Source organism: Nicotiana attenuata, chromosome 8 (genome assembly GCF_001879085.1).
Source record: "Nicotiana attenuata strain UT chromosome 8, NIATTr2, whole genome shotgun sequence".
NCBI lineage: Eukaryota > Viridiplantae > Streptophyta > Magnoliopsida > Solanales > Solanaceae > Nicotiana > Nicotiana attenuata.
The window spans coordinates 43,718,448-43,744,947 of record NC_031996.1 but is presented as its reverse complement, the minus strand read 5'-3'; the positions used below and the strand labels follow the sequence as shown (position 1 = coordinate 43,744,947).

Below are 26,500 nucleotides of genomic sequence, written 5' to 3'. Positions count from 1 at the left end.
AAATTTCAGTTTAACAATTTTTATCAAAAATTCATTTCTCGGGCTTGGGACCTCGAAATTCGATTCCGGGCATATGCCCGGGTCCCATATTTTACTACGGACCTACCGGGACCGTCAAATCACGAGTCCGGGTCCGTTTACCCAAAATGGTGAACAAAGTCAACAAAAAATTAACTTTTTAAGCCAAAAATTGTTATTTCATTAATTTTTCAAATAAAGGCTTTCCGGAATCGCGCCCGGATTGTGCACGCAAATTGAGGAGAGCTAAAATGAGGTTTTTAAGGCCTCGAAACACGGATTCGAGTTCTAAAATAGAAGATAACCTTTTGGGTCATCACATTCTCCACCTCTATAACAACTGTTCGTCATCGAACGGACATAGAAAAGAACCTGAGCTAGGGAAAAGATGGGGATATCTGCTCCGCATATCGGACTCCAACTCCCAGGTAGCTACCTCAACAGGCTGACCTCTCCACTACACACGAACCGAAGGGTATCTCTTCGATCTCAACTGATGAACCTACTGGTCCAAAATAGCTACCGGCTCCTCCTCGTAGGTCAAATCATTAAGTCTGGTGGCAACGCAAGTCTGTAAGCCACCTCTCCCACTCAATCAAGGATCTCAAAAGGCCCAATGAACCTAGGGCTTAACTTGCCCTTCTTCCCAAATCTCATCACGCCCTTCATGGGCAACACTCGAAGCAACACTCTCTCTCCGACCATAAATGCTACGTCACGAACCTTACGGTCGGCATAACTCTTTTGCCTAGACTGAGCTGTACGAAGTCTATCCTGAATGATCTTAACCTTATCCAAGGCATCCTGTACTAAATCTGTACCCAATAACCAAGCCTCCCACGGCTCAAACCACCCAACTGGCGATCGATACCGTCTACCATATAATGCCTCATAGGGAGCCATCTGGATGCTCGACTGATAGCTGTTGTTGTAGGCAAACTCCGCTAGCGGCAAAAACTGATCCCAAGAACCTCCAAAGTCAATAACACTAGCGCGGAGCATATCCTCCAAAATCTGAATAGTACGCTCAGATTGTTTGTACGTCTGAGGATGAAATGTTGTGCGCAACTCGACCCGCGTACCTAACTCACATTATACTGCCCTCTAGAAATGCGAGGTAAACTGCATACCTCGGTCAGAAATGATAAACATGGGCACACCATGAAGACGAACGATCTCACGGATATAGATCTCTGCCAACCGCTCCGAAGAATAGGAAACTGCCACAGGAATGAAATGTGCTGACTTAGTCAGCCTATCCACAATAACCCATACTGCATCGAACTTCCTCTGAGTCCGTGGGAGTCCAACAACGAAATCCATAGTGATACGCTCCCACTTCCACTCAGGAATCTCAATCTTCTGAAGTAAACCACCAGGTATCTGATGCTCGTACTTTACTTGCTGACAATTCAAACACCGAGCTATATATGCAACAATGTCCTTCTTCATCCTCCTCCACCACTAATGCTGCTGCAAGTCCTGATACATCTTAGCGACGCCCGGATGAATAGAATACCGAAAACTGTGAGCCTCCTCTAGGATCAACTCACGAAGCCCATCCATGTTAGGTACACAAACACGACCCTGCATCCTCAAAACTCCATCCTCTCCAACTGTAACCTGCTTGGCACCTCCGTGCAGCACTGTGTCTCTAAGGACAAGAAAATGAGGGTCATCATATTGCCGGACTTTGATACGCTCAAATAATAAAGACCGAGCGACTGTACAAGCTAGAACACGGCTGGGCTCAGAAACATCTAGCCTCACGAACTGATTGGCCGACGCCTGAACATCCAAAGCATGCGGTCTCTCCCCGACTGAAATATACACAAGGCTGCCCTTACTAGCTGACTTTCTGCTCAAGGCATCGACCACTACATTGGCCTACCCAGGATGATACAAGATGGTGATATCATAGTCTTTCAATAGCTCCAATCACCTTCTCTGCCTCAAATTGAGCTCCTTCTGTTTGAACAAATACTGCAAACTCTTATGATCCGTGAACACCTCACATGACACACCATATAGATAATGCCTCTAAATCTTCAGTTCGTGAACAATGGTTGCTAGCTCCAAGTCATGAACTGAATAATTCTTCTCGTGAATCTTTAAGTGCCATGAAGCATATGCAATAACCTTGCCACCCTGCATCAATACCGCACCAAGTCCAATACAAGATCCGTCATAATATACTGTATATGGCCCTGAACATGTGGGCGACACCAACACCGGCGTCGTAGTCAAAGCTGTCTTGAGCTTCTAAAAGCTCGCCTCACACTCGTCCGACCACCTGAACGGGGCACCCTTCTGGGTCAACCTGATCATCGGGGCTGCTATAGATGAAGACCCCTCCACGAATCGACGGTAATAACCCGCTAAACCAAAGAAACTCCAGAACTCTGTAGCTGATGTGGGTCTAGGCCAGTCCTTGACTGCCTCAATCTTCTTAGGATCCATCCGAATACCCTCTGCTGATACAACGTGACCCAAGAAAGCAACTAAACTCAACCAAAACTCACACTTCGAAAACTTAGCATATAACTAGTTGTCTCTTAGAGTCTAAAGAACGATCCGAAGATGCTGCTCATGTTCCTCGGCTGCGGGAGTAGATCAAGATATCATCAATAAAGAGAATCACGAAGGAATCTAGGTAGGGATTGAACATCCGGTTCATCAAATCCATAAATGCTGCTGAGGCATTTGTCAACCCAAATGACATCACTAGAAACTCATAATGCCTATACCGAGTCCGAAAAGATGTCTTTGGGACATCGGATGCTCTAATCCTCAACTGATGATAACCAGACCTCAAATTGATCATTGAAAACACTTTGGCACCCTGAAGCTGATCAAATAAGTCATCAATCCTCGGAAATGGATAATTGTTCTTGATGGTGACTTTCTTCAACTGCCGATAGTCTATGCACATCCTCATTGACCCATCTTTTATCTTTACAAACAACACCGGCGCACCCCCGGGCGAGACACTGCATCTAATAAAGCTCTTACCGAGCAAATCTTGCAATTGCTCCTTCAATTCTTTCAACTCTGGCGGGGCCATACGGTACGGCGGAATAGAAATGGGTCGAGTGCCCGGAGCCAAATCAATGCAAAAGTCAATATCCCCGTCGGGTGGCATCCCCGGCAGGTCTGCAGGAAATACCTCTGGAATCTCCCGAACAACTGGCATAGAATCCATGGAAGGAACCTCCGCACTAGAATCACGACCATAAGCCAAATAAGTCAAACATCCCCTCTCGACCATACGCCGAGCCTTCATATAAGAGATAACCCTGCTGGTAGAATGACCAGGAGTCCCTCTCCACTCTAATTGAGGTAATCCCGGCAATGCTAAGGTCACGGTCTTGGCGTGACAGTCCAATATAGCATGATAAGGTGACAGCCAATCCATCCCCAAAATAACATCGAAATCAACCATATCAAGAAGTAGGAGATCCGCGCTGGTCTCAAGACCCCCAATATTAACCACACACGAACAATAGACACGATCTACAACAATGGAATACCCCACAGGTGTGGATACATACACGGGAGCACTCAAAGAATCACGAGGCACAACCAAATATGAAGCGAAATAAGAAGACACATAGGAGTACGTAGATGCTGGATCAAATAGAACTGAAGCATCCCTACTACAAACCGAAACAGTACCTGTGATAATAGCATCGGATGAGTCAGCCTCAGGCCTGGCTGGGAAAGCATAACATCGGGGCTGGGCCCCACCACCCTGAACCATATCCCTGGGATGACCTCCTGATGGCTGGCCTCCACTTCTAGCGGCCTGGCCTCCACCTCTAACGGCCTGACCTCTACCTCTATCGGGCTGACCCCTACCTCTGGTTCCCTGACCCCTACCTCTAGCTGGCTGGGCAGGCGGTGCTGGAATCATGGCACGAGAACTCTGCTGCTGTGACTGAACACCCACTAATCTCGGACAGGTCCTCCGGATATGCCCATACTCACTACTAACCCTGACGGGCCGGCTGATCGCGATTATAACTCTGAAGGGGAGGTGCTCGGATAGGAGCTGGAGGTGCACTATAAGCTGGCTGCCCTGAAGGAGGTACATAAGGACCACGACCCCCTAAAACTCCATGGGATTTCTGAAGTGCTGAATGAAACAGCCTGGGATGATGGCCTCTACCAAAAGTACCTCGACCTCTAAATAAGGCCCCACTAAATCCACCGGAGTGACGAGGCCTCTTGTTAGATCCCTGACCACTCCCTGAGCTAAAACCATCTCAAATCGTCTGGCCACATTGGCTGCATCCTGGAAAGAAATCTCACTCCATGTCTCCTTAGCCATCTGCAATATGATAGGCTGAGCAAGTTCCTCAATAAATCTCCTCACCCTCTCTCTCGGTGGGAAGCATAAGAAGAACATGACGAGCCAAATCAACAAATCTAGTCTCGTACTGGGTGACGGTCATAGAACCCTGCTGAAGGCGCTCGAACTGCCTCCGATAGTCCTCCCTCTAAGTGATAGGAAGATACATCTCCAGAAATAGCTGAGAGAACTGGTTCCAAGTGAGAGCTGGTGACCCAGCTAGTCTGGCCAAACAATAATCCCTCCACCATTTCTTGGCGGAACCTAACAGACGAAAAGTAACAAAGTCGACCCCATTGGTCTCCATTATCCCCATGTTCCGTAACACCTCATGACAATTGTCCAAATAGTACTGGGGATCCTCTGAAGATGTACTGCCATAGGTAGTGGTGAAAAGCTTGGTAAACCTGTCCAACCTCCACAAGGCATCAGAAGACATGACTGATCCATCACTGGTCTGTGCTGCAACACCCGGCGGAACTACCCCAACTGGATGAGCTGCTGGAGTCTGAAACTGAGGAGCCATCTGCTCCGGAGTGTGAGTAGCGGGAGTTTGTGCTCCTTCCCCAACCCGAGAGACGGTTGGTGCTACAAGAAGCATGACGGCCTCAATAACGCTCTCCATAAGGCCCACTAGACGGACCAAGGCATCCTGAAGTACCGGGGTAGCGATGAACCCCTCTGGGACCTGAGCTGGCTTTGCTGGAACGGTCTAGGCCGGAGCCTCCTCATCAAACTCTACCTGAGGCTTCGCCGCTGCTCGAGCTCTGGGCTGAGCCCTGCCCCTGCCTCAGCCTCTAACACGGCCTCGACCTCATCCTCTGCCTCTCGTATGAGCTGTCACTGGGGGCTCAGGCTGCTGATCAGCTAATGAAGCGGTACGTGTTCTCGCCATCTACGAAAGAACATAGTAGAGAGTTCAATTAGCATTGAGAGATCAATTCGCATGACAGAGATGAATAGAAGTGAAATTGTTCCTAACTCTGTAGCCTCTGGGCGATAAGCACAGACGTCTCCGTACCGACCCCTCAGACTCTACTAAGCTTGTTCGTGAATTGTGAGACATAGGCAACCTAGTGCTCTGATACCAACTTGTCACGACCTGAGTTTCCCACCTTCGGGACCGTGATAGCGCCTAACATCGTACTCGCTAGGCAAGCCAATGTTAGAGTTTTATTCACCTTTTTCCTTTACTTTTCACAATTTGAAATTTAACAAAACTAAATCAACGGAAAATAAAAGCGGAAATGACCTCTCGATCTACTTACTCCAGATCCTTTTACCATTAACAAAATCGAAATAGTTAGCACCAAGAAACTAGTGTCACTACCCACGAACATTCTATGAATATCTACAAGTAATGGTCTGAAAGAAAAGTACATCTGTCTCGAGTAAAACAGAAAAAGAAAAATATAGGAGGGGACGCCAGGGCCTACGGACGCCTGCAGGACTACCTTGGGTCTCCTGGATGAATGCCTGCAACCGACCTCTCGATCAGCCACAACCAGCTCCAAAATCTGCATAGAAAATGTAGAGTGCAGTATCAGTACAACCGACCCCATGTACTGGTAAGTGCCGAGCCTAACCTCGACGAGGTAGTGACGAGGCTACGGCGGGGCATATACAATATAACCCGCAACAGTATATAATAAAGCAAAAAGGAAATACAGAATGAATTGGGATAGTAACTTGCAACAAAGTAAATACGGAACCCAAACATCTTGCTAGTACTCAGCTATAACCAATCCTTAAGAGAATTACAATACTACAAGAATAAATCACAGCAGAAGAAGAGTACATAAACAATAAATGATGCGGCGCGCATTTTGATCCCACCATAAAATCAGTAATAATATGAGCATTCACCCTTATTACTCCTTATTGCGGCATGCAACCCGATCCCACCTGTCCACACTTATTACTCCTTATTATGGCGTGTAACCCGATCCCACCAGACAATCACATTTCACCCTTATTCCTCTTGTTGTGGCGTGCAACCCCATCCCCCATATCAGTACCAACCACACAATAAGAACAAGTATTTCACAATTTACCTCAAACCCTCCACAATATGTATGCCTCAAGCCAAACCCAACAGGAATCTATACAATTATGAAATCTCATCGATTATTACTACACAACGAGACCAACCAACATGTATCATGAAACACCAATAAACCAACTTAAACCAATAATGTAACACAATGAACTACGGAACAATTTATATCTTCAATAAAGAAAACAACATCTATCAAGAAGCAATTAGATATGGAAGCATCAATAAGCATGTAGGAGTTAAGACAGGAAAACTATATATTTGGAACGGGCAAGGGAACATGTTAAACAGGTAATTTGGCGGCGCATAAGTACTCGTCTCCACACCTATACGCCACACACATGGAATTTCACATAGCAATTAAGTCGGGGATCCCTAATCCCTTGAGTCAAAGTTAGACCAAACACTTACCTCAATCCAACGTACAATTCAAAGCTCAATTACCGCTTTACCTCTGGTTCAACCTCCAATACACTCGTATCTAGTCATAATTAACTTAATAACATCAATTACCGCTAGAGAAATCAATTCCAATGCAAAATTATAAGTTTCCCAACATTTTTCCCAAGAAGTCAAAAACCGACCCTGGGCCCGCTTGGTCAAAACTCGAAATTCAGACCAAAATCCGATTACCCATTCACCCCTGAGCCGGGATATACAGTTGGTTTGGAATCCGACCTCAATTTGAGGTCCAAATCCCTAAATTTCAAAATTCCTAAGTTCTACCCAAAAATCCCCAACTCAACCATGAAAAACCCTAGATTCTATGATGAAATCTTGTAAAAAGATGAAATAGATTGAAAGAAATGAGTTAAGAATTATTTACCTATGATTTGGGAAGAACTAACCCTTGGAAAATCGCCTATTGAAGTTTAGGTTTTGAAAAATGGAAGAATGAATGAGAAATCCCGTCTAAGCCCAAGGTTATCAGCTGCAGCTGTCGCATTGGCGACATGAGCTTCGCAATTGCGAAGCTCGCAAATGCGAAGAACCATCGCAATTGCGAAGTCCTCCACATTCCTGCTACCTTCGCAATTGCGAAGGAAAGTTCGCAAATGCGAACATGTTCCTCCGCAAATGCAATGAGATGATTGCATTTGCGATCCCTGCCCTTCCCAGTTCACTTTGCAAATACGAAGAAATCCTCGCAATTGCGATAGTTGCTGGCCCGACCTTCCTTCGCAAATGCGACGAAGGCCTTGCAAATGCGAAAATCAACTCTGTTTTTCACCAAATTTCACAGACATGACTATATTATATCAAAACCTGTACCAGGCTCAATACGGGCCCGATGCCAACGAGATCACAAATTAATCAATTTCTCAAAACCATTGAAATTTTAGTTTAACAATTTTTATCAAAAATTCATTTCTCGGGCTTGGGACCTCGGAATTCAATTCCGGGCATATGCCCAGGTCCCGTATTATACTACGGACCTACCGGGACTGTCAAATCACGGGTCCGGGTCTGTTTACCCAAAACGTTGACCGAAGTCAACAAAAAATCAACTTTTTAATCCAAAAATTGTTATTTCATAAATTTTCCAAGTAAAGGCTTTCCAGAATCGCGCCTAGACTGCGCACACAAATCGAGGAGAGCTAAAATGAGGTTTTAAGGCCTCAGAATACGGATTCATGTTCTAAAACAGAAGATGACCGTTTGGGTCATCACAACATCCCAAGCTATTTCCTGGTCTGCCCCAGCAAAGTTTGGGCTTGGGCCTGGGCCTGGAAAAAATGTTGCGGAGCCTGCTGTCTCTAGTGATTCTGATTCTGATGATGATGTAAGTGTTTATGAAATTCACCTTTTTCTTTCTTTTAATTAGCGTAGGTATGGAAAAATGCAATTCTTATTGTTGTTTAAATTTTGGGCAGTGACAGTGTAAAAAATGTATGATATCACTTAAAGGTAATTGTAGGTAATTTTATTCAATATGCACTTATTAGTGACGAGGCCAATGTGTATTGAAATTTCATGCTCGTACTCTGTCAAATTCTAATAAGAGACCGGATAATCTATGCTACAGATTTGTAATATTTTAACTACTATTTGAGAGAATCAAATTGATGAAAAGTGAGTGAGGTTTAAAATTTATTAATTACTTAAACAAAACAAATATTTTTGGTAAGATTTATAATTTAAAAAGGAGTTGAGAATCATTGAATTCACTTGATAATATTATTATAATAAAATCTTAATTTTTACATTTATTTCTCTAAAGAATAATTGTTTATTTCTAATACAATTATATTTTGCTCACTAAGAAATAACTAATTAATAACACTCCATGAGAATTATGTTAACTAATCAACTTAAGACTAGTGACGTTTAAACCGAAATATTTTTCTTGCTTGAATTATGCTAAAAGAAAGTAAAATTTCGTGAGAATATTTTTACTAAGGATCAATGTCACGACCCAAAATCTAACCATGGTCGTGATGGCGCCTATGTGTTATAAGGCAAGCCTACTTCCCAAAATATTACTACTAAACTGATTATAAGAAATTAATAAAACATTTCAACATTTAAATTTTTCATAAACTAAATCAACTCTTAATATAATATAGAAAAATACGAAAAACGAGCCCCAACCATTAGGGTGTCACTAAGTCATGAGCGTCTAAAACTATAAACTAAGATATATAAATTGTTTAACTGTCCAAAAGAAGAAATGACAAGAGGAGTAACAAGGTCCTGCGGGCACTAGCAGCTACCTTACAATCTCCACAGGTAGTCGGCCTGAACTCAACGATCGCCGCGCTCTAATTCACCTAGATCTGCACATAAAGTTCAGGGTGTAGTACGAGTACAACCAACTCAGTAGTAACAGAAATAACTAAGGAACTGAGTAGTAGTGACGAGCTAAGTAAAACAGTCCAATTATTTATTTTCACAATATAAAAATAAACAAAAATAAACAGGTAAATTCCATAACTCAGTAAATACCACAAAGAAATTTAATAGATAATGCAGCAACAGCAAAAGTAAATGCAACCTCACAACAATGTCACTCCATCACGCAGCACACGCATTCAACACTCAATACACGCAACACTCTGTGCTCACTGGGGTGTGTACAGACTCCGGAGGGGCTACCAAAGCCCAAGCGCTAAGCACGGACAGCTCACGTGCCATAATATAAAAACCTCGATCCGCACGGTCGACTCACGTGCTACGCGGACAACTCACGCGCTATGCTATCAATACCTGGATCCGCACGGTCAACTCACATGCTACGCGGACAACTCACGCGCTATGGTATCAATACCTTATCATATCAAATATCTCACAACAGTCCTTTGGCCTCACTCAGTCATGAACCTCTCTAGCCTTACCATCATCAACAAATAAGGGGACACATCCCACATCAAGTATCACAGCATATGAGCAAAATAATAGAAATTGAGGTAAACATGTACGATAATTTCTATGATTGAGCGCAATTAATATGAGCATGAATGAAGCCTAAACATGATCTCTAACATGAAGGCAAACAAGTTCAACAACAAGTAAACACATAACTACAGATAACAGCCATTAGGCCTCACCGCCTCACGGGACGGACCAAGTCTCAATCCCTCGCGGTGCACACCCACACACCCATCACCTAGCGTGGGTATCACCACCAAACAATCACATGATATCAATTTCTCCGGGTTTATACCCTCAATACCAGAGTTAAAACTGTTACTTACCTCAACAGCGTAAAATCCTACTCCGGGATGTCCTCGTCCCTCGACTCGGTCTCCAAAAACTCCAATTCTAACCATAATCAGAATAATATTATCAACATGGCTAGAGAATCGAATTCCACAATAAAAACTATAAAATATACAAAAAATCCGAAATCGGCCAAAACCCGACCCCCGGGCCCACATCTCGGAATCAGTCAAAAATGGAAAAATCAAAACTCTCATCCTCTCCCGAGTCTAACCATATAAAATTTATCAAAATCGGACTCCGTTTGGTCCCTAAATCCTCACTTAAAACTCTCCAAAGCTCAAACCCTAACTCCCTCAATTTCACTTTGAAATCATCAATCAAATCCCAAAAACAAAGATGGATTCATGAAATATAACCAAAACCGAGTAGAGAACACTAACCCCACTCCATATGGTGAAAATCGCCTCCAAAATCGCCCAAATCCGAGCTCCCCAATTCAAAATATGACCGAATGAACAAACCCTAATTTTATATATTTTTCTGCCAGCTATTCTGCCTCGTTTCTCGTGCCAAACGATCCCGAAACTCACTTTTTATGCCTCCAATGGATTTCTTGTGAAAGTCAAGTTAGGCTTTTGAATCACTCAACTTGGCCTTATAATGAATCATATATGTTGGTTTCAATATTTGCAAATAGTGCAGATTTTTAAATACGCCGTCAGTGACAATTCCGTAATTAATCTGAAAAATTTGGCAACCTAATTCTTAGTAAAATGACCATAAAATCCTCATACGATGTCCAAATTCGATGATTCTTTTTGCTACGGGTTTGTAATTACGATACGGATCTAATGCTTCAATCAAAAAAGAAATAGGAGCTTATTTTTGTTCAATATGATATCATTTATGCTTGAAGAAACGGCGTCAAAACACAAGAAAAACAAGCGCAACACAACCCAAACCTATCCGAAACTCACCTGAGGCCCTCGGGACCTCAACCAATAATTCCAACAAGTTATATATCACTACCCAAACTTAGTCGAACCTTCGAAACACCCAAAACAACACCAAAACACCAAATCAACCTCAAATTCAAGCCTGAGAACTTCTAAACTTCCAAAACTCGCCAACGACTCGAAACCTATCAAACCACGTCCGAATGACCTCAAAGTTTGCACACATGTCACAAATGACACTACGAACCTACTCCAACTTTCAGAATTCTATTCCGACCCCGATACCTAATTTTCTGCTGCCGACCAAAATTGCCAAATTTCTAACTTTCGCCAATTCAAGCCTAATTCTACCACGGACCTCCAAATTACATTCCGGACACACTCCTAAGTCCAAAATAACCCAACGAAGCTAACCAAATCATAAAAATCCAAATCCGATTCGATTACTCATAAGTCAACTTCTGGTTGACTTTTCTAACTTAGCTTTCTAACCAAGAGACTAAGTGATCATTTCACTCCAAAACTACTCCGAACCCAAACCTACCAACTCGATACAACTCAACACAACTGAACAACACATAAAGAAACAGAAATGGGGGAAACGGGCCTATAACTCCCAGAATGACTGACCAGGTCGTTACAATTAATAATCTTGCCTACAACAATTCCTCCGTGAGAATTAAAACTGAGGCAAGCAAGATTACTGACTTGAAATAATAGTTCACTGAAAAATTACTTTCACACTACTATTTTATTCATCAGTTATTATATATTAATTTTGCTCCGCGAGAATTACAAAATTAATATATGAATAACTTAGAGATAAAATATATAAATGTGATGATAGAGTAATTAAAAACCATCATTTCAGCACAATGTGAAATGTAAATAAAAAGTTTCAATCCAAGAATATATAAAAACTAAGATAGTATTATAAAATATATCAAGCTTCATAAACTATCCCAACAAAAAGAGATTACTCTATTATGGAGTAAGAAAAGCTTAAAAAGATATTTAGAAGACTAAAAATATTTAAAAAACTTAGGAAATATTTTTACTACAAAGAAAGAAGACCAAGACTAGTTCTTATCTTACAAAGATTGAATATGCTTATACAAAGATAGCTTGCTTTTTATAGGAAAATATGAGAAGCTTTTGTCATGTTCCACTTTTGCGAATGTGAAATCCATGTATGTGAAGTGACATTTGTGTATGTAGATTCCATATATTTGCATGGCACTTGTGCTTCACTCTTTTCTTCATGAGTTAGTCTTGTAAATGTAGGTTCCATATATGCGAATGTGACCTTTGCAAATATAGATTCCACACATGCATATATGACTCTTTTGCTTCCGTTCTTGACTTCATGGGTTAGATTTGCAAATGTAGGTTCCATATATGCAAATGTGACATTTGTGTATATAGATTCCACATATGCATCTATAGCTCTTTTGCTTCCATTCATGACTTCATGGGTTAGGCTTGCAAATATGGGTTTCATGTATGCGAATGTGACTTTGCGTATATAGATCCCACAAATACAAATATGCTCCTTTTCATCTCTAATTGTCTCTTTCCATAAGCCCATATGTATATTCCACATTTACGAATATGAACATGATGTGTGATAATAGGTGAATTTGACTATAATCACACCTTGAATAATCACCTTCTTATGTAGTTTTAATGCTAAAAGTGATGACAAAATGCTCTTATTAGTGCTTTTCATGATTTGTAGGTGATATATTTATAAAGACGGCTAAGGAGCAGTTTTGGAGTCAAAAGTGATGAAAAAGAGGCCAACCGTGAAATTTCCTAAGTGACCCGTGCAAAAACAGGCCGAAGATTCAGAGAACTGGATCCACCGCGGTTTCACCGCGACCGCGACAGAACCGCGGTGGGAAGCAGCTGCAAAAGTTGTGAGAATCCGCGAGGGTGTTTGGCCGCGGTTCTACCGCGACCGCGGCAGAACCGCGGCAGGCGCAGAAACTTCAGGGACCAAAGTGTCAATTACGGGATTTTTAGACCTAAACCCTATTTAAAACATTAGACTTCGCCCAAGAGAGGCATGTATTGATTTTTTAGGTTTCTTAGCAAGGAAAACAATTGTGAGAAAGTACTCTAAACATCTTTCTTCTTTTCTTTTGATTTTATGATGAATTCAAGCTTAGTTTATTCTCCCATATCTATGAGTAGCTAAATTCCTTGTCTAAGGCGTTGATGGAACCTATTGGGTGATGAACTTCTTGTTTATGTGAATACAAATTGCTAGTTTAATCTTTATTTGTTCAACTTTGTGTTCGTTGTAGTTAAGTGACAGGATCCTCAATTAGCTGTGCCTATTTAGTGTGCATAACTTAGAAAAGAGTGCATATTTAGGGTATTGTTGAACAACACCACTCCTAGATTATTAGAGGAATCTATAATTGCGGGTTTAAAGGCGAGATTAGGAATAACGATGCCTTGGGTGCAATCTAAATTGAATTGTGCTAAATAAAGTAAGCTAGTGTATCTCGGGAGAGTGCAATAGTAAATTACTGTGATTACTCGGGAGAGATTTACGGTAAGATTAGCATTCATGATTGATAGAGATGTGTGGGTAAATTTGTATGAGCATAAACAGAAGGGATTCCATCAATAGGGGAAATCATTGCCTTAGCATTTTTCTCATAATTGTTTACAACCTTATTAGTTTAGTTTACAGCTATTTAGTTGCTTGCAAGCTAGTTGTTAAAGAACACTCAACTGAGATTTGAATATTTGGGAAGCTGGTTCTGAAGACTTAGTGGGTCTGAAGATAGCGGTTGATAGGTTAACTCTCTGCGGATTCCACCATGGGCGTAATACTCAGGTTATATTTGCAACGTCCGCAGAGTCCTTTTTATAAGGCATAGTTGGGCGTGATCAATGTGTGCAATTGTGGCTTTACTTCACTCTCTTGTCTTTTAGCTTCTTTCCTTCTTTTTCATATTTTTTTTCCTACAAGATTTGTTAGAAAATATGCAATGATATGATATTTTTATTCATATTTTATTTTAAAAACTTATTTTTTTACATATGAAATTATATGAATAATTTATATCCTTCAATTAGTATCCTAGAATAGATGGTAAGTAACATGCTATAACATGTTAAATTAGTCTGATAATACTATATTTTCATTATATATAACTTAAATCCTTACAAAATAGGGTTTGCTAAATGCAGCAAAATCTTGTAAATGGCATCCTTGTGTTGTAATGCTGGTGCATTGAAAAGCTTAGAATTATCTACATATATGTCAACTTAATTACTTTCTCTACTAGTTTATTGGTCCGCGTTCCATGTAGATATGTACCTCTGCAAACATGGATATTTGTAGAACACTAAAGTAGTAAAGAATAATTGTAAAAAACGAGAGATCTATTAGCTTTTGTAGAACGAGCATGAGTAGAAGTAATTTGACTTCTTGAACGAGCGCAATAGTATATGGTTGGTGCATCTTGGACTTTTATGAATAGCCTGCTATTTATAACTTGTATGTGCTTGTATATTCGGATAATATGTTGAAATTTTGAATGACTAATTTGGGAAATTAGAAAAAGAGAATTGGCAACTTTGTTTGGAATAGTTTTCCGCCAGCGATAGACGTGCCTCGGTGACAACCTCACTAGCTTTAGCATTGCCCCAAGCGCGAGATAGAATTGACAACTTTGTTAGCTAGTTGTCACATTGGAAATGGTGACTGTGGGTGTACTATAAATGCTAGTTATGACTAGGTGTATCACTTATCTTACCCAGCCTACACTGAGAAGATAATAGAACGTCAATGCTCCTATGATTTTGGCATTGCATTGTCAAGGTATTTCACATTTTCTTTTAGTGGTTTGTTGGTCTCCTTATATATATGAATCCAAATCTGCCGAATCACTCATGTTATGATCTTCTACATCATGGGTCTTTCTGTTTTGTCATCTATGTCCTTCATGTAGAATTCAGACCGAATGACTATGAAGTTACGTGGAAATTCCGTGAATTATGGGTAACGTAGGAGACATCTCATGTACTTTCAACATTTTGCGCCTGTCAAGTACAATAAAAAGAGAGAAATACAAAAGTACCCCGCTATTTTTTTTCACAAAACTAGCGAAAGCGTTTTTCAAACTCATATTAGAAGAATGTAAGATGGAAAGAAACCCCACCCTCACATTTCTCAATCCTGAGATTGGAAGGAGAGTTGAATAAAGTAAGAAGAATGAAATAAAAGATCAATCATGTTTTTGAAGAAAAAACTTAGAAAAACTAATCACTATTGTTTATTTTCAGCATATTATACCCTTTAAATAGGCCTTGCAATGAGTAAAATTGATAAGGTTAACGAAATCCTAATCTAACTAGAATAAGAATAAGGCTAAGAAAACCTACCCTAACTAAAATAAAAAAAAGAATTCAAGTAGGAATGGGATACCAACTACCAACCCTAGTTTGACTATAACTACAAATATAATCCGACAAAAACAAAAATTAAATTATTAGGAAACAAGAAATAAGATTATTAGGAAACAAGAAATAAGAAATCCCAGTCTTTAAGGAAAATAAATCATAATCTTGAATGGATTATTGGACTTATTCAATTTCTTGAAATTCGTGGCCATCTTGATTTTGTGTCATTCTCCCCTGGTTGAAAAAGATTCATTTTCGAGTCTAACGGCTTCCATAAATGGCGCAAGATTTGCTATCATAAAGAATGAGGACCCAATGCTCGCCCGATTTCAAGTTACACTTTGCTAGCTTAACATAGAGTTTCTTCGTGTTGTAAGAAAACTTAGTATGTGGTCTAACAAATCCCACTTTCTAAGTTTCAACTTTCTACCAAGTCTTCTCCATGTAATCTTTTTACGCTGACTCTCAAACTTCAACTTACGATCTGAAGTTATTGATGTTAGAACTTCATGGAACTTAACCAATTCCATGTCTAGTAAGTATGGAGTCCAACCAGTGTTATCAAAGGCAAAAAGCGCAAAAAATCTCTAAGGTCGGGGCTTTAAGCGCAAAACACAAATAAAGCATGGGCTTTAATGAAAAAAGGCGTAACTGAAGAAAAAGTAAAAATATGCATATGTAGTCTAAGAACAATAATTATAAGTATAAATAACAAATATATGGACAAAAAAAATTAAAAAATATATTACGATAAAGTGAAATATCAATTATTTAATATCGCCTTTTCAGGATTACACTCATTGCAAGTAAAAGTATGTCTTAGAGCCTTGATGCGATACTAAAGCGCCCACAAAGCGAGGCGAAACGCTCAACATATTTTGAGCCTCACTTCAGGGTTTAAGCGGGCCTTTGACAACACTAAGTCCAACACTCTTTTTGAGAATACTTCTATTGCAACGCTTCTACACCGATAGTCCCTTTGACGATAGCCATGTATATTAACGACGTGATGATATCTTGTTTCTCCAATATATGGACTCAAACTCTCCATTATCCACTCCCTTTGAGGTAATCTTTCCTCTTGTTCATGCATATTTTTATGAACTTTAGGTTTAACACAATATGCTGACTTGTTTGGGATGATTGAGTCAACAATCAAGTCAATATTGTGTTGAGCCAGTATTTTGAAAAGCGAGCGCTTCGTTGCTTTAAGCGAGAAGCGAGGCGAAGCAAGAAGCCGTCGCTTTTTCCTAACTGAGGCGACACGACCAGCAGAAGCGATCGCTTCAGCCAAAAAAGCGCTCGCTTCTGTTCAGAGGGGTCATTAAAAAAAAATTTGGGTCTTTGTTTTTATTATACAAAACAGACCCAAAGTAAAAAGACATTCTTTCTCTTTCCCAACGTTAACAGCAGTAGTCAGCTAGGGTTTCAGCCTCGTGCCTCCAGGTAATTTTTCTTTTCTTCTTTTTCTTCTTCTTCTCCTTTTCTCTTCTCTTTTTCGTTTTTTCTCGTCCAGTCGCCTGCACATAGTTTCCCACCCCCCTTTTATTCTTCTTATTTATTAATTTTAATATGTATATAAAAATAATTATTATATACATATGTTATATTTTCATTTTATTTGATTTTTTTAAATATGTATTTTAGTTTATAAAATTAATTATTATAGATATGTTATATTTTCAGTTTATTTGATTAGTTTTATATGTATTTTAGTTTATAAAAAGTAAAATGTATTTAAAGTTGAAGTTGAAATAGTGAAATAGTTTTAATGAACAAATGAGTTATTCTAAAACATTATAGAACAGATTGCTCATAACTCGCACCAAGTCTACTCTCTCCGTTACCGTCAACCAACAGCGCGTGGATCTTCCTACTGTTTCTTCATCACTATTGCCGTCAGTTCCGTTTCCTACTTGACTGAATCTGCCGCCATGGAAGGGAATATTACACATCTAACTGCAGAAATGTTACATAAGCACTGATGGGAATGCAGAGGAGATATTCTGAAATATTCTAGGTCCAATTTTCTCTTCCAAAATTCTAAAATAACGTAATCTGATCCCTTTTATGTCATTGATTAAGTTTTTCATGAACCAGTACAACTTAGATTTTGCTTTTTTTTTCTTCTTCTGCCTCAGATTCTGTATCATTTTTGTAGTTTAATATGTTTTTGAGTTGCAAACAACTTTGAGCTAAAGTTGGCATCTTTTTCTCTGTGGATTTTACCCTAAAAGTTCCATTTGTTTCTCAGTGGCAAATTCGTAATTTTGTTGGATTGTTTTAGTTACGCTTATGGCATCTTAAATTGGTCCGTAAGTATTGATAAGTGATGTTCTCTTTCAAAAAGACCCACTCTTCTGATTTCAAAAATCTCCCCCTCACCTCCTCTACAACTCCTTATTACTTCCCGCCCTTCAATTTTTTCCATTTCCACAAAATAGGAATTTAACCCTAAATCTCCACAGTACCCATTTATTTGCTTTCTTGTTGTCAAAAGGATTGAATTCATTTGAGGGACACAACCGTTTCTTGGTTTTACAACTCCTTTTGACTAAAAGGGATCTCCTAAATTCGCTTTGAATTATAAAAAAGATACCCAAGTTCATCTCTTTTATGTTTTGGGTCTTGAAAGGCACTTGTGAATAATCTGATTATTTGTTCTTTAAGGTAGCATTTTGAAAAATGTCAGATGATATGGTCATTCATTTTGCATCCAATTCTTCAAACCAATCAGATCAGTCTCTGCCCACAAAGATTGCTAAACTCGAGGCAAGAATGGTGGGCAAAGCCTCATCTACATCTACATCCCAAGCTACTTCCTGGTCTGCCCCAGCCAAGTTTGGGCTTGGGCCTGGGCCTGCTGACAATGTTGCTGAGCTTGCTGTCTCTAGTGATTCTGATGACGATGATAATGTAAGTGTTTGTGAAATTCAGCTTTTTCTTTCTTTTAATTAGCGTAGGTATGGAAAAATGCAATTCTTATTGTTGTTTAAGTTTTGGGCACTGTCAATGTAAAAAATGTGTGATGTAACTTAAAAGATAATTGTATGTAATTTTATTCAATAAGCACTTATTAGTATCCTGGAATAGATTGTAAGTAACCTGCTATAACATGTTAAATTAGTCTGATTGTGCTAAAATTTATTACATTGTCCGTGTATATAACTTAAATCCTTACAAAACCGGGTTTGCTAAATGCAGCAAAATCTTTTTTTTTTTGGGTAAATAAAGACTTTATTACCAAGTAAAACACGTACAGATCAATAAAAAAGAAAAGAAACTGCTCAAAAGAGGAAAATGAACACCAATTCCATTTTCCGGTACATCATCCATTCTCCCCTTACAATGCCCACCTACATACTCAAGGATAAAAATTAAGGTGTTGCAGCGTCCTTGCCATAGTTGCCTCCTTGCTTGCTCTATAGAAGACTTCCTGAACTATCATCTTTGTGATTTTTACTGTACTTCTTTGTGTTTGACTAAACACCCTTTGATCCGCTCCATCAAAACATGGTATACAGTTCTGGCCAGCACCATTATGTAGATTTCCGACTTGGGATTCTTGCCATTATAGTGCATTACAGCCCATGCTAGTTCATCTTTCCAACTCAGCACTTGTCTTTGGATTCCTTGCCATTCCAGCATTTTACCCCATATTTCAGAGGTTACTTCACATTCAAAGAACAGATGTGAAATGGTCTCATCCTGTTGGTTGCATAGTGGACATATTTGGTTCACCAATATGCCCCAACGAGTTAGCCTGTCCTGTGTAGATAGTCTCTCATGTGCAGCCAGCCGGAGGATGAAAATCCATTTGGGGGCAGCCATGTTGTTGCATATCATTCTCTTCCAGGGTACCTTCATAAACCCCCGAGCTTCCTGTACATTTTCCTGATGGAAAACTTTCCTATTCCCAGGAATTCAGTCAAGGTGATGCCAGTTTGCTCCAAGTACTTGGTTGCCTTGATGATCTTTTGGACACACCATTCTCTTTGTATTTTGTCTATCAGTTACGTATGCACGCCTTGTTTCCATCTCCTCTCTTTTTATTCAAGCTAAATTTCTGCAGGAAAATTCGACAACTCATTCTAGAGAAGTTTAATTGTTTCTGGCATTCAATTGCCAGTAGTTCTGTTCAAGAAAAAACTTATCCAGTTGTATTAATGGGAACTGTCTTCCGTAAAAAGCTTTCATACCTTGTAGGTTTCAAACTTCAACCAGTTCACATCTACTAAAGTTTCTTCCTTCCGAATTCCAATCCAATAGTTCTGGACAGAAAGTCTTTTTGAGTTATCAGAACCTAGTAGTTTGTGACCTCAGCATCTCGAAAGAAACACAACTCGGAATTGATTATAAGGTGCATTGGATGATTTCCCCCCTGTACTTTTAAATGAGAAATCTGGATCCAAATATCTTCAATCTTGGAACAAATCTAATATCTACTTTAATAAGCCAGATTTTGCTCTGGTATAATAACAAATATTCCTGGCTATGATCAAGAAGAATTAATTATTCTGTATGAACTGCACAAACTACTGATTGCAAATTTGCATTAGTTTCCAGTGCTGCAAATCGTTCTCCATCTTCTGCTCTTAAAGCAAGATTTTCTTTCTCATTGCTGACATTTCTCCTTCCCCTCAACCAGAATGGAAGGGAATTTCTCATACAAGCAAACACTCAGAAGCGGCGCAAACTTGAGGATGACAACAGCTCAACTTCATTTGAACATGTGGAGGTATATCTTATATTTATATGCTATGTTTTATATATAACGTCTTACTCTTCTTGGCAGTTTCTTTAGGTGTGAAGCATTCTAATAACTGGGATACTCTCTTTTACAACTGTTGATTTGCTAGCCATGTGATATTAGGGTGTTTTTCAGCTTACCCTTCTGGAAGAATGTATATGCTAATGCTGAAGGAAATACTTTTTGTAGACAGCAGCTGATACTGTGAAAAAGATAGTAGACAATACAGACACAAGCAAAGTGGGTTCAGATGTGAATAGACGGAAACAAAGCCGTGTCAAGGGACAAACTAATTCTGGTAGAGGACGTGGTTCCCGAGTTAGTGATCAGACCAAGTCACAAGCAGTTTCTGTGTCAAATGGTCAGCTCGAGAACTCTTGCCAGAAGGTGAGTTTTTCCTGGCATGATTTTAGGTTTGTTTTAGGATAATATGAGTATTAGTAGTGATTGAGCTTGAAAAGATAAGTGTAAAATATACTGGCAAGTGTTTGTCCAACACCATAGACAGTGCATATGGAGAGTTAACAAACAAGACTAGGGAAAAAAAAAAGACTAGAGAAGGTCCTGCTTTATCAATGTCAATTCTGAAATATTTAAGCTTAATATTAATACATATTAGAGTTGCCGCTGACATTCATTTCTTTGTTGTACCTTTACAATGGTTGAAATCTGGACTTATGCTGCTAGTTCTACATTCTATATGCTGAAACAAATTTAGCTTTCATTGTTGTAATGTGTTTCCTTTTTTCTTATGTCATCCTTTATACCTTAGCTACTCTTGTTTCAGCAGATTACTGGGACAATTTGATAATAGCTATTCAATGTTTAATGGATTATCACTTAAGATGACTACAATTGAACAAATTTGTAACTGGATGAGATATTTTTGGGTGGTATCATCAATTTACTCTTGTGATTTAGTAAGTTTAAAGATGAGTTGGTTTATCCTGCTTATTAGTCAGCATTTCTCCGTCATAGTATTACTGGCTAAAATCATGATTTTAAACATTGAGTAGACCAGGTTCGCATTGGCCTAACAAGCACATTGCCCATCCTTCTTTTTTTTCTTGTGGGGAGACGAGTTGGGAAACCTATTGTACTGGATTAAGCATAAATATCCTTTTACCCCTTTCCCTTACCACTGATCATTCCCAACATGAGCACTAACTCTTCACCATGCCTGCTCACGTATCGCCGCTCGCACCCCTACACCGCCCTGCCATCACGCCTAATTTTTGTACTATTCTTTTTTAGCTGTAATTATACAAAATTTGGTATGATAATTAAATGAGTGTAATTTCTTCTTTTTGCTCTTATGGCCTCTTAGGCGTGCTTATCATAATCGGGAAATGTTGTATTTCATCTTTATACCTTCCATGACTCAAAAAGCCCAGCTCCCCTATTGACAATGATGGCTAAAGCAGCAGAACTTCTTCAATCATGGAGAAGAGGGTTCTGGAAAATGAGGGGACTACTCTTTGACATGGTTATGGATATGCAAAGTCTTTATCTGATTTGTGAGTTCGATGAAATGAAAAAAACAATCTAGGACAGTGCTTTAGAGGATATGATAATATTTGTGGAAGAACACTCCTTGCTCGTAAGAGATAGAAACACTAATATGGTGTAAGGAGAGGTGTCAAGTGGGCAAACTGAGTCAAATTCGGTTGCTTGATCAGGGTAGAACCAGTGTAAGTATGCACGGGTCTAACAGCCCCTTGTAGAGGTTGGAGCTACCTTCTTATTCGAGAAAGGATAGGCAGGTCACTATTGCTTATGGAAAACTTCAAGTCAGACCCAATCCACCCAATGTTTGCTTGGCCACTATTGGGTTGGGTCAACAATGGGTTTAGGTGGGTGATAAACTAACCTGCCCAAAAGACCTCCTTCTGGACTAGCCTCAATATATCAATATGAACAACAACAACAACAATCTGTGAACAGAATATGACTAGGGACTAGGGTCACTATGAGTTGGGCTAAAGGTGACCCAAAGTGAAAAGCACCACTCACCAAACTCTTAAGTGCTTGGGCAGGTTGCTGGTTACTAATTTCTGTGTTGATCTTGTCACTTCTATGTTTATACAAGATGTGAGACTTTGTATGACATAATAGTTAAAGGTTTTGGTCTTTGGGGAAATACTGGGTCAGAACATTTGGTTGAAAATGAGGAGAAAACAAGAGAGATACTGCAATTGAAAGAGGAAATAAATAAGAAAGAAGGAAGGAGAAAAGCTAGCACCAGAACTTTATAGATTGGAAACACACACCGACTATGAGTTTACCTATTCTTTTTTGTTCTTCTTCTCCTTTTTGGCATTTATCGAGCATTAAATTCTGGTTGAATTGACTAGCTAAGATCTTCTGAAAGAGATATTCTGCGTGATTGATTATCCTTGTATACCTTTTCCTGCTGTGTAGTTATATAGGACACTAGCAATGACTTGTGAGTTTCTGGACAGTGTTTTGTCATTTAGATTCCTTTGATTGTGCTTCTGCAACTTGTAGCTATCTTAATCGCAGTGAAGCGATTGAGCTTGCTTATGTAGGTTTACCTAGTTGTCACGTGTTGCTTAATTGTTAAGAATGCTTCGTTGCCGTGGAGGGTCACTCCAGGTATATTTGTTTTGTTTTGTATTCTTCTCTGTTGATGTCCATGAGCTTCTTTATAGGGTCTGTTAAAGATATATTACGAGATTGTTCTGTGTTTATGCATTTCTGAGAAGCAGTGGGAAGCAACCATCTACCAAATGTGTGAGCACTTGATACGCAATATAAATCCTCTGCAACCCCAACCCCAACCCCTTATGATATTTAATAGTAAACATCAGTTTGTTTTGGAAAGTATCAAAAGCAAATAGATTGTAACTTTACTCTATGTGAAGTTGATTACAAAAGGTAACAGATGCCATTTTTGAAACTTTACAATGGAAAGGATGATAGATTACAGAGTAGGCAGTTCATCAGTGGATTAACACATTATCGTTTTGCTTGGTGTAGTTGCAGGATGGTTTGCCAAAAGAGCAAATTGGGCACGATCGACAGACTCTAATCGAAGTATGGGTTTAGTTACAGTTTTCAGATTTCTTCCGTTCCTTTTTACTGGCAAAAAGTGCATTCTGACCTGCAATTTCTATGCGATGAAATTTATCCCATAAAAAGTGTTGCAGCTCATCAATTTTATGCAGTCACTGTTTGCTACTGTTTTATAGCCTCTAATTTATTAAAATGATGTGGAATGCCCTTGGAAATTAGGAGGAGATCACTTCTTTACGGGCAAAAGTTGTGGCTTTGGAGGAAGAGCTTAAGAAATCCCGTCAAGAGGCATCAGATTATCAACATCAGTGTCAACAGCTGGAAAAGGTACAACTTCTTTCCTAGACATAGCGGTTGTTTGGTTACCTGCATTACTGGAAGTGATCTCGACATTAATAGATCCAGGGTATTATTAGAAACAAATGTTTTAAATTTTATGCACAAACTTTGAAATGGTTAACCAACACTTTGATAACAAATGCAAGTAATTCAGAAATTATTATTCGTTGAATTAGCATCCCTAATATTATAATCTGTATATAACTTGTCCGTATGCAGACGAACCATTAGTTGCTTTCCCTTTCAATAATAATTTCAGTTGCAACTGATTATTCGTCATTGCATGACTCAATTATGCAGGAATTGAAGGATCTTAAAGATTATGAGCAGCAGACAAAGCCAAAGGTGTGCTTCATCAGTTGCTTTACTTCTTTTGGTTGGTCAAGTTCTGTTTCTGCCCTAGAAATAATAAGTATTGTTTGTGCAAGGAATTATTTAGTTTGTGCGGTTGCCTCTCTAAACCTCAAGACCAAAGAAATATATGTGACACTATTATTAGCTGTATCAGTGTGCTTGTCGCCAAATCAAATTTTTGCCGAGTCTGATTGGCACTATGTTTTCTTAAAGTTGTATTCCTTTGGAGATATCGTATTAGTCTGAATATGCTATTAAATAATGTATCTGTTCATATGATTTTCCTTTGGATGAAACATATAGAAATCGTAAGAGGTGTGTATTCAGCTTGACCATTTCAGTAGAACATATAGTTATTCAAATTAAAAACCAGAGTTTCTACCTTGTGTAGAATAGAGGAATATCAAATACCCTGTACTACTGAAGTTCTTTACATATGTATGGTATGTATTACATGCAATTTGTGCACAGCCATTGCCATTCAGCTTGTCTATCAAAATATTGTTGTGGAATCTGGCTTTATTGAATCTAAAATGCTTCCTTTTGCTATGGTCCATCTGTGGACATATTTATCATCTCATGCAAGTTGTTCACGAACATCACTATTTAGCTTCCTCTCAAATATTGCTGTCAAATCCTGATTTGTTAAACTTTTAAATGTTCCTCTTATCTGTGTTCCATTTGTGCCTGCAATGATCTCATGTCGACAAGAAGGTTAAAATACCTATCTGAAAGGGGTTGTGGTGGGTTTTGGGGAGGAGGGCAGGATAGGGGGTGGAGAACTAAAGATGTCAACATGCCTTATGGTTGTGGGTTATGGAGGAACATTATGACAGGATGGACAGAATTTAGTGGCAATATATCATTCAAGGTAGGAGAGGGGAGGAGAGTTAGTTTTTGGAGACATAGGTGGTGCGGAGATAACATGTTGAAAGATGATTTACCGAACATGTACCGAGTATCATGCCAAAAGGAGTTGACAGTCCAACAAATTCGGAGGATAGAAGGTGGAGAGATTTTTTGGGATTTGAGATTTGGGAAGAGTTTCCATGATTAGGAGGTGATTGAGGTCCAAAGATTGATAGACTTGGTCCATAAACAATGTACGTCACCAGATGGCCATGATGCATGGAGGTGGGGGTTGGGGAATACAGAGTATTATTAAGTCTTTCTATGAAAAGCTTTTAATTATGGAGCAGATTGTTTTTCCATATAGCTCGATTTGGATCCTGAAGGTGCCGGGAAAAGTATGCTTCAAGATTGATAGACTTGCTCCATAAATAATGTACGTCACCAGATAGCCATGATGCATGGAGGTGGGGGTTGGGGAATACAAAGTATTATTAAGCCTTTCTATGAAAAGCTTTTAATTAGGGAGGAGATTGTTTTTCCATATAGCTTGATTTGGATCCCGAAGGTGTTGGGGAAAGTATGCTTTACTTGGTTAGCAGCTAGAGGGGTGATCTTGATGGCCGAGAACCTTAGGAAGCGGAAGGTCATTTGTGTCAATTGCTGCTTCTTGTGCAAGGAGGCGGGTGAAGATGTGGATCATCTCCTTGTACATTGTCGTGTTGGCTCAAGGTTATGTGGGGAAATACTTAGTTGGTTTGGTATTTCATGGGTGATGCCAAGTACTCTTAAAGAATTAATGATCAATTGGAATTGTGGGAGGAGGAGGAAAAGGCACATGGCATGGACTGTTGTTCCACTAGCACTCATGTGGTTTATAATAAAAATGGACCTTGGGCCTAACTCATCCTCAAAAGTTAGCTCAAAGGGTGAGGATTGGCAAGCCATATAAAGAGTCCAAGGAACTCATCCATCTCTGATGTGGTATTCATCACCCCGCCGCACGCCCAGGCTGGCCAACTGGAGCGTGAACAATCTATCTTGGGGGCCTGGACCTAATACCTTGATAAGAATGGACCTTGGGTCTAAATCAACCCCAAAAGCTAGCTCAAAGGGTGAGGATTGCCCAAACCATATAAAGAGTCCAAGAACCCATTCATCTCTGATGTGGGATTCCATCAGTTTATTTTTTTTGATGAAGTAAGATAATTTCATTAAATGGCATCAAGAAGATGCATAGCAAAAATATACAACAAAAGTGTGGCTGCTCATATACAAAACTTACATAACTAATGAGCATACACAATCCCAAAAAGATTCAAAGCTAGTTACAGGGGCCTGGTTTAACCAAGTAAATAAATTGACTAGACAAGTTGCTTTAAGAGAGTGATTAGGAGTTGAAATCCCATCAAAACATCTGCGATTTCTCTCATTCCAGATGCACGAAAAAATTGTAGCAGGCACCATTTGCCAAGTTTTTTTGATGGATTCCCAACTCTCCATGAGCACCAGCTCTCGTAAGCATCCTTGATACTGCAAGGCATGACCCAAGCAAGTCCAAAAACTGATAAAAATATGTTCCATATGTCAGTTGCTACCGTGCATTGAAGAAACAAATGTCTCACACTCTCAGATTCCTCCTGGCACATAAAACATCTATTCACTGTCGGAATGCTTCTTCTACTGAGGTTGTCTTGAGTAAGGCA

The 26,500-nt window shown here is 39.5% G+C and overlaps 1 protein-coding gene across 3 annotated transcripts in view; it reads left to right on the top strand.

The window, feature by feature from the left end:
- Nucleotides 17,268-26,500, top strand: part of LOC109231361 (serine/threonine-protein kinase TOUSLED) — a 19,419-nt gene continuing 10,186 nt past the window's right edge. The window contains exons 1-7 of one of the 3 annotated variants that reach the window (XM_019397003.1): nt 17,268-17,486; nt 18,141-18,382; nt 20,115-20,204; nt 20,406-20,603; nt 23,217-23,273; nt 23,472-23,579; nt 23,892-23,936. In XM_019397003.1, coding sequence (XP_019252548.1) covers nt 18,152-18,382; nt 20,115-20,204; nt 20,406-20,603; nt 23,217-23,273; nt 23,472-23,579; nt 23,892-23,936 — 729 coding nt within the window. In that variant the 5' untranslated portion in view covers nt 17,268-17,486; nt 18,141-18,151. Of the gene's footprint in view, nt 17,487-18,136; nt 18,383-20,114; nt 20,205-20,405; nt 20,604-23,216; nt 23,274-23,471; nt 23,580-23,891; nt 23,937-26,500 lie in introns of all 3 variants that reach the window. The other 2 variants (XM_019397002.1, XM_019397004.1) reach the window with 2 other exon arrangements.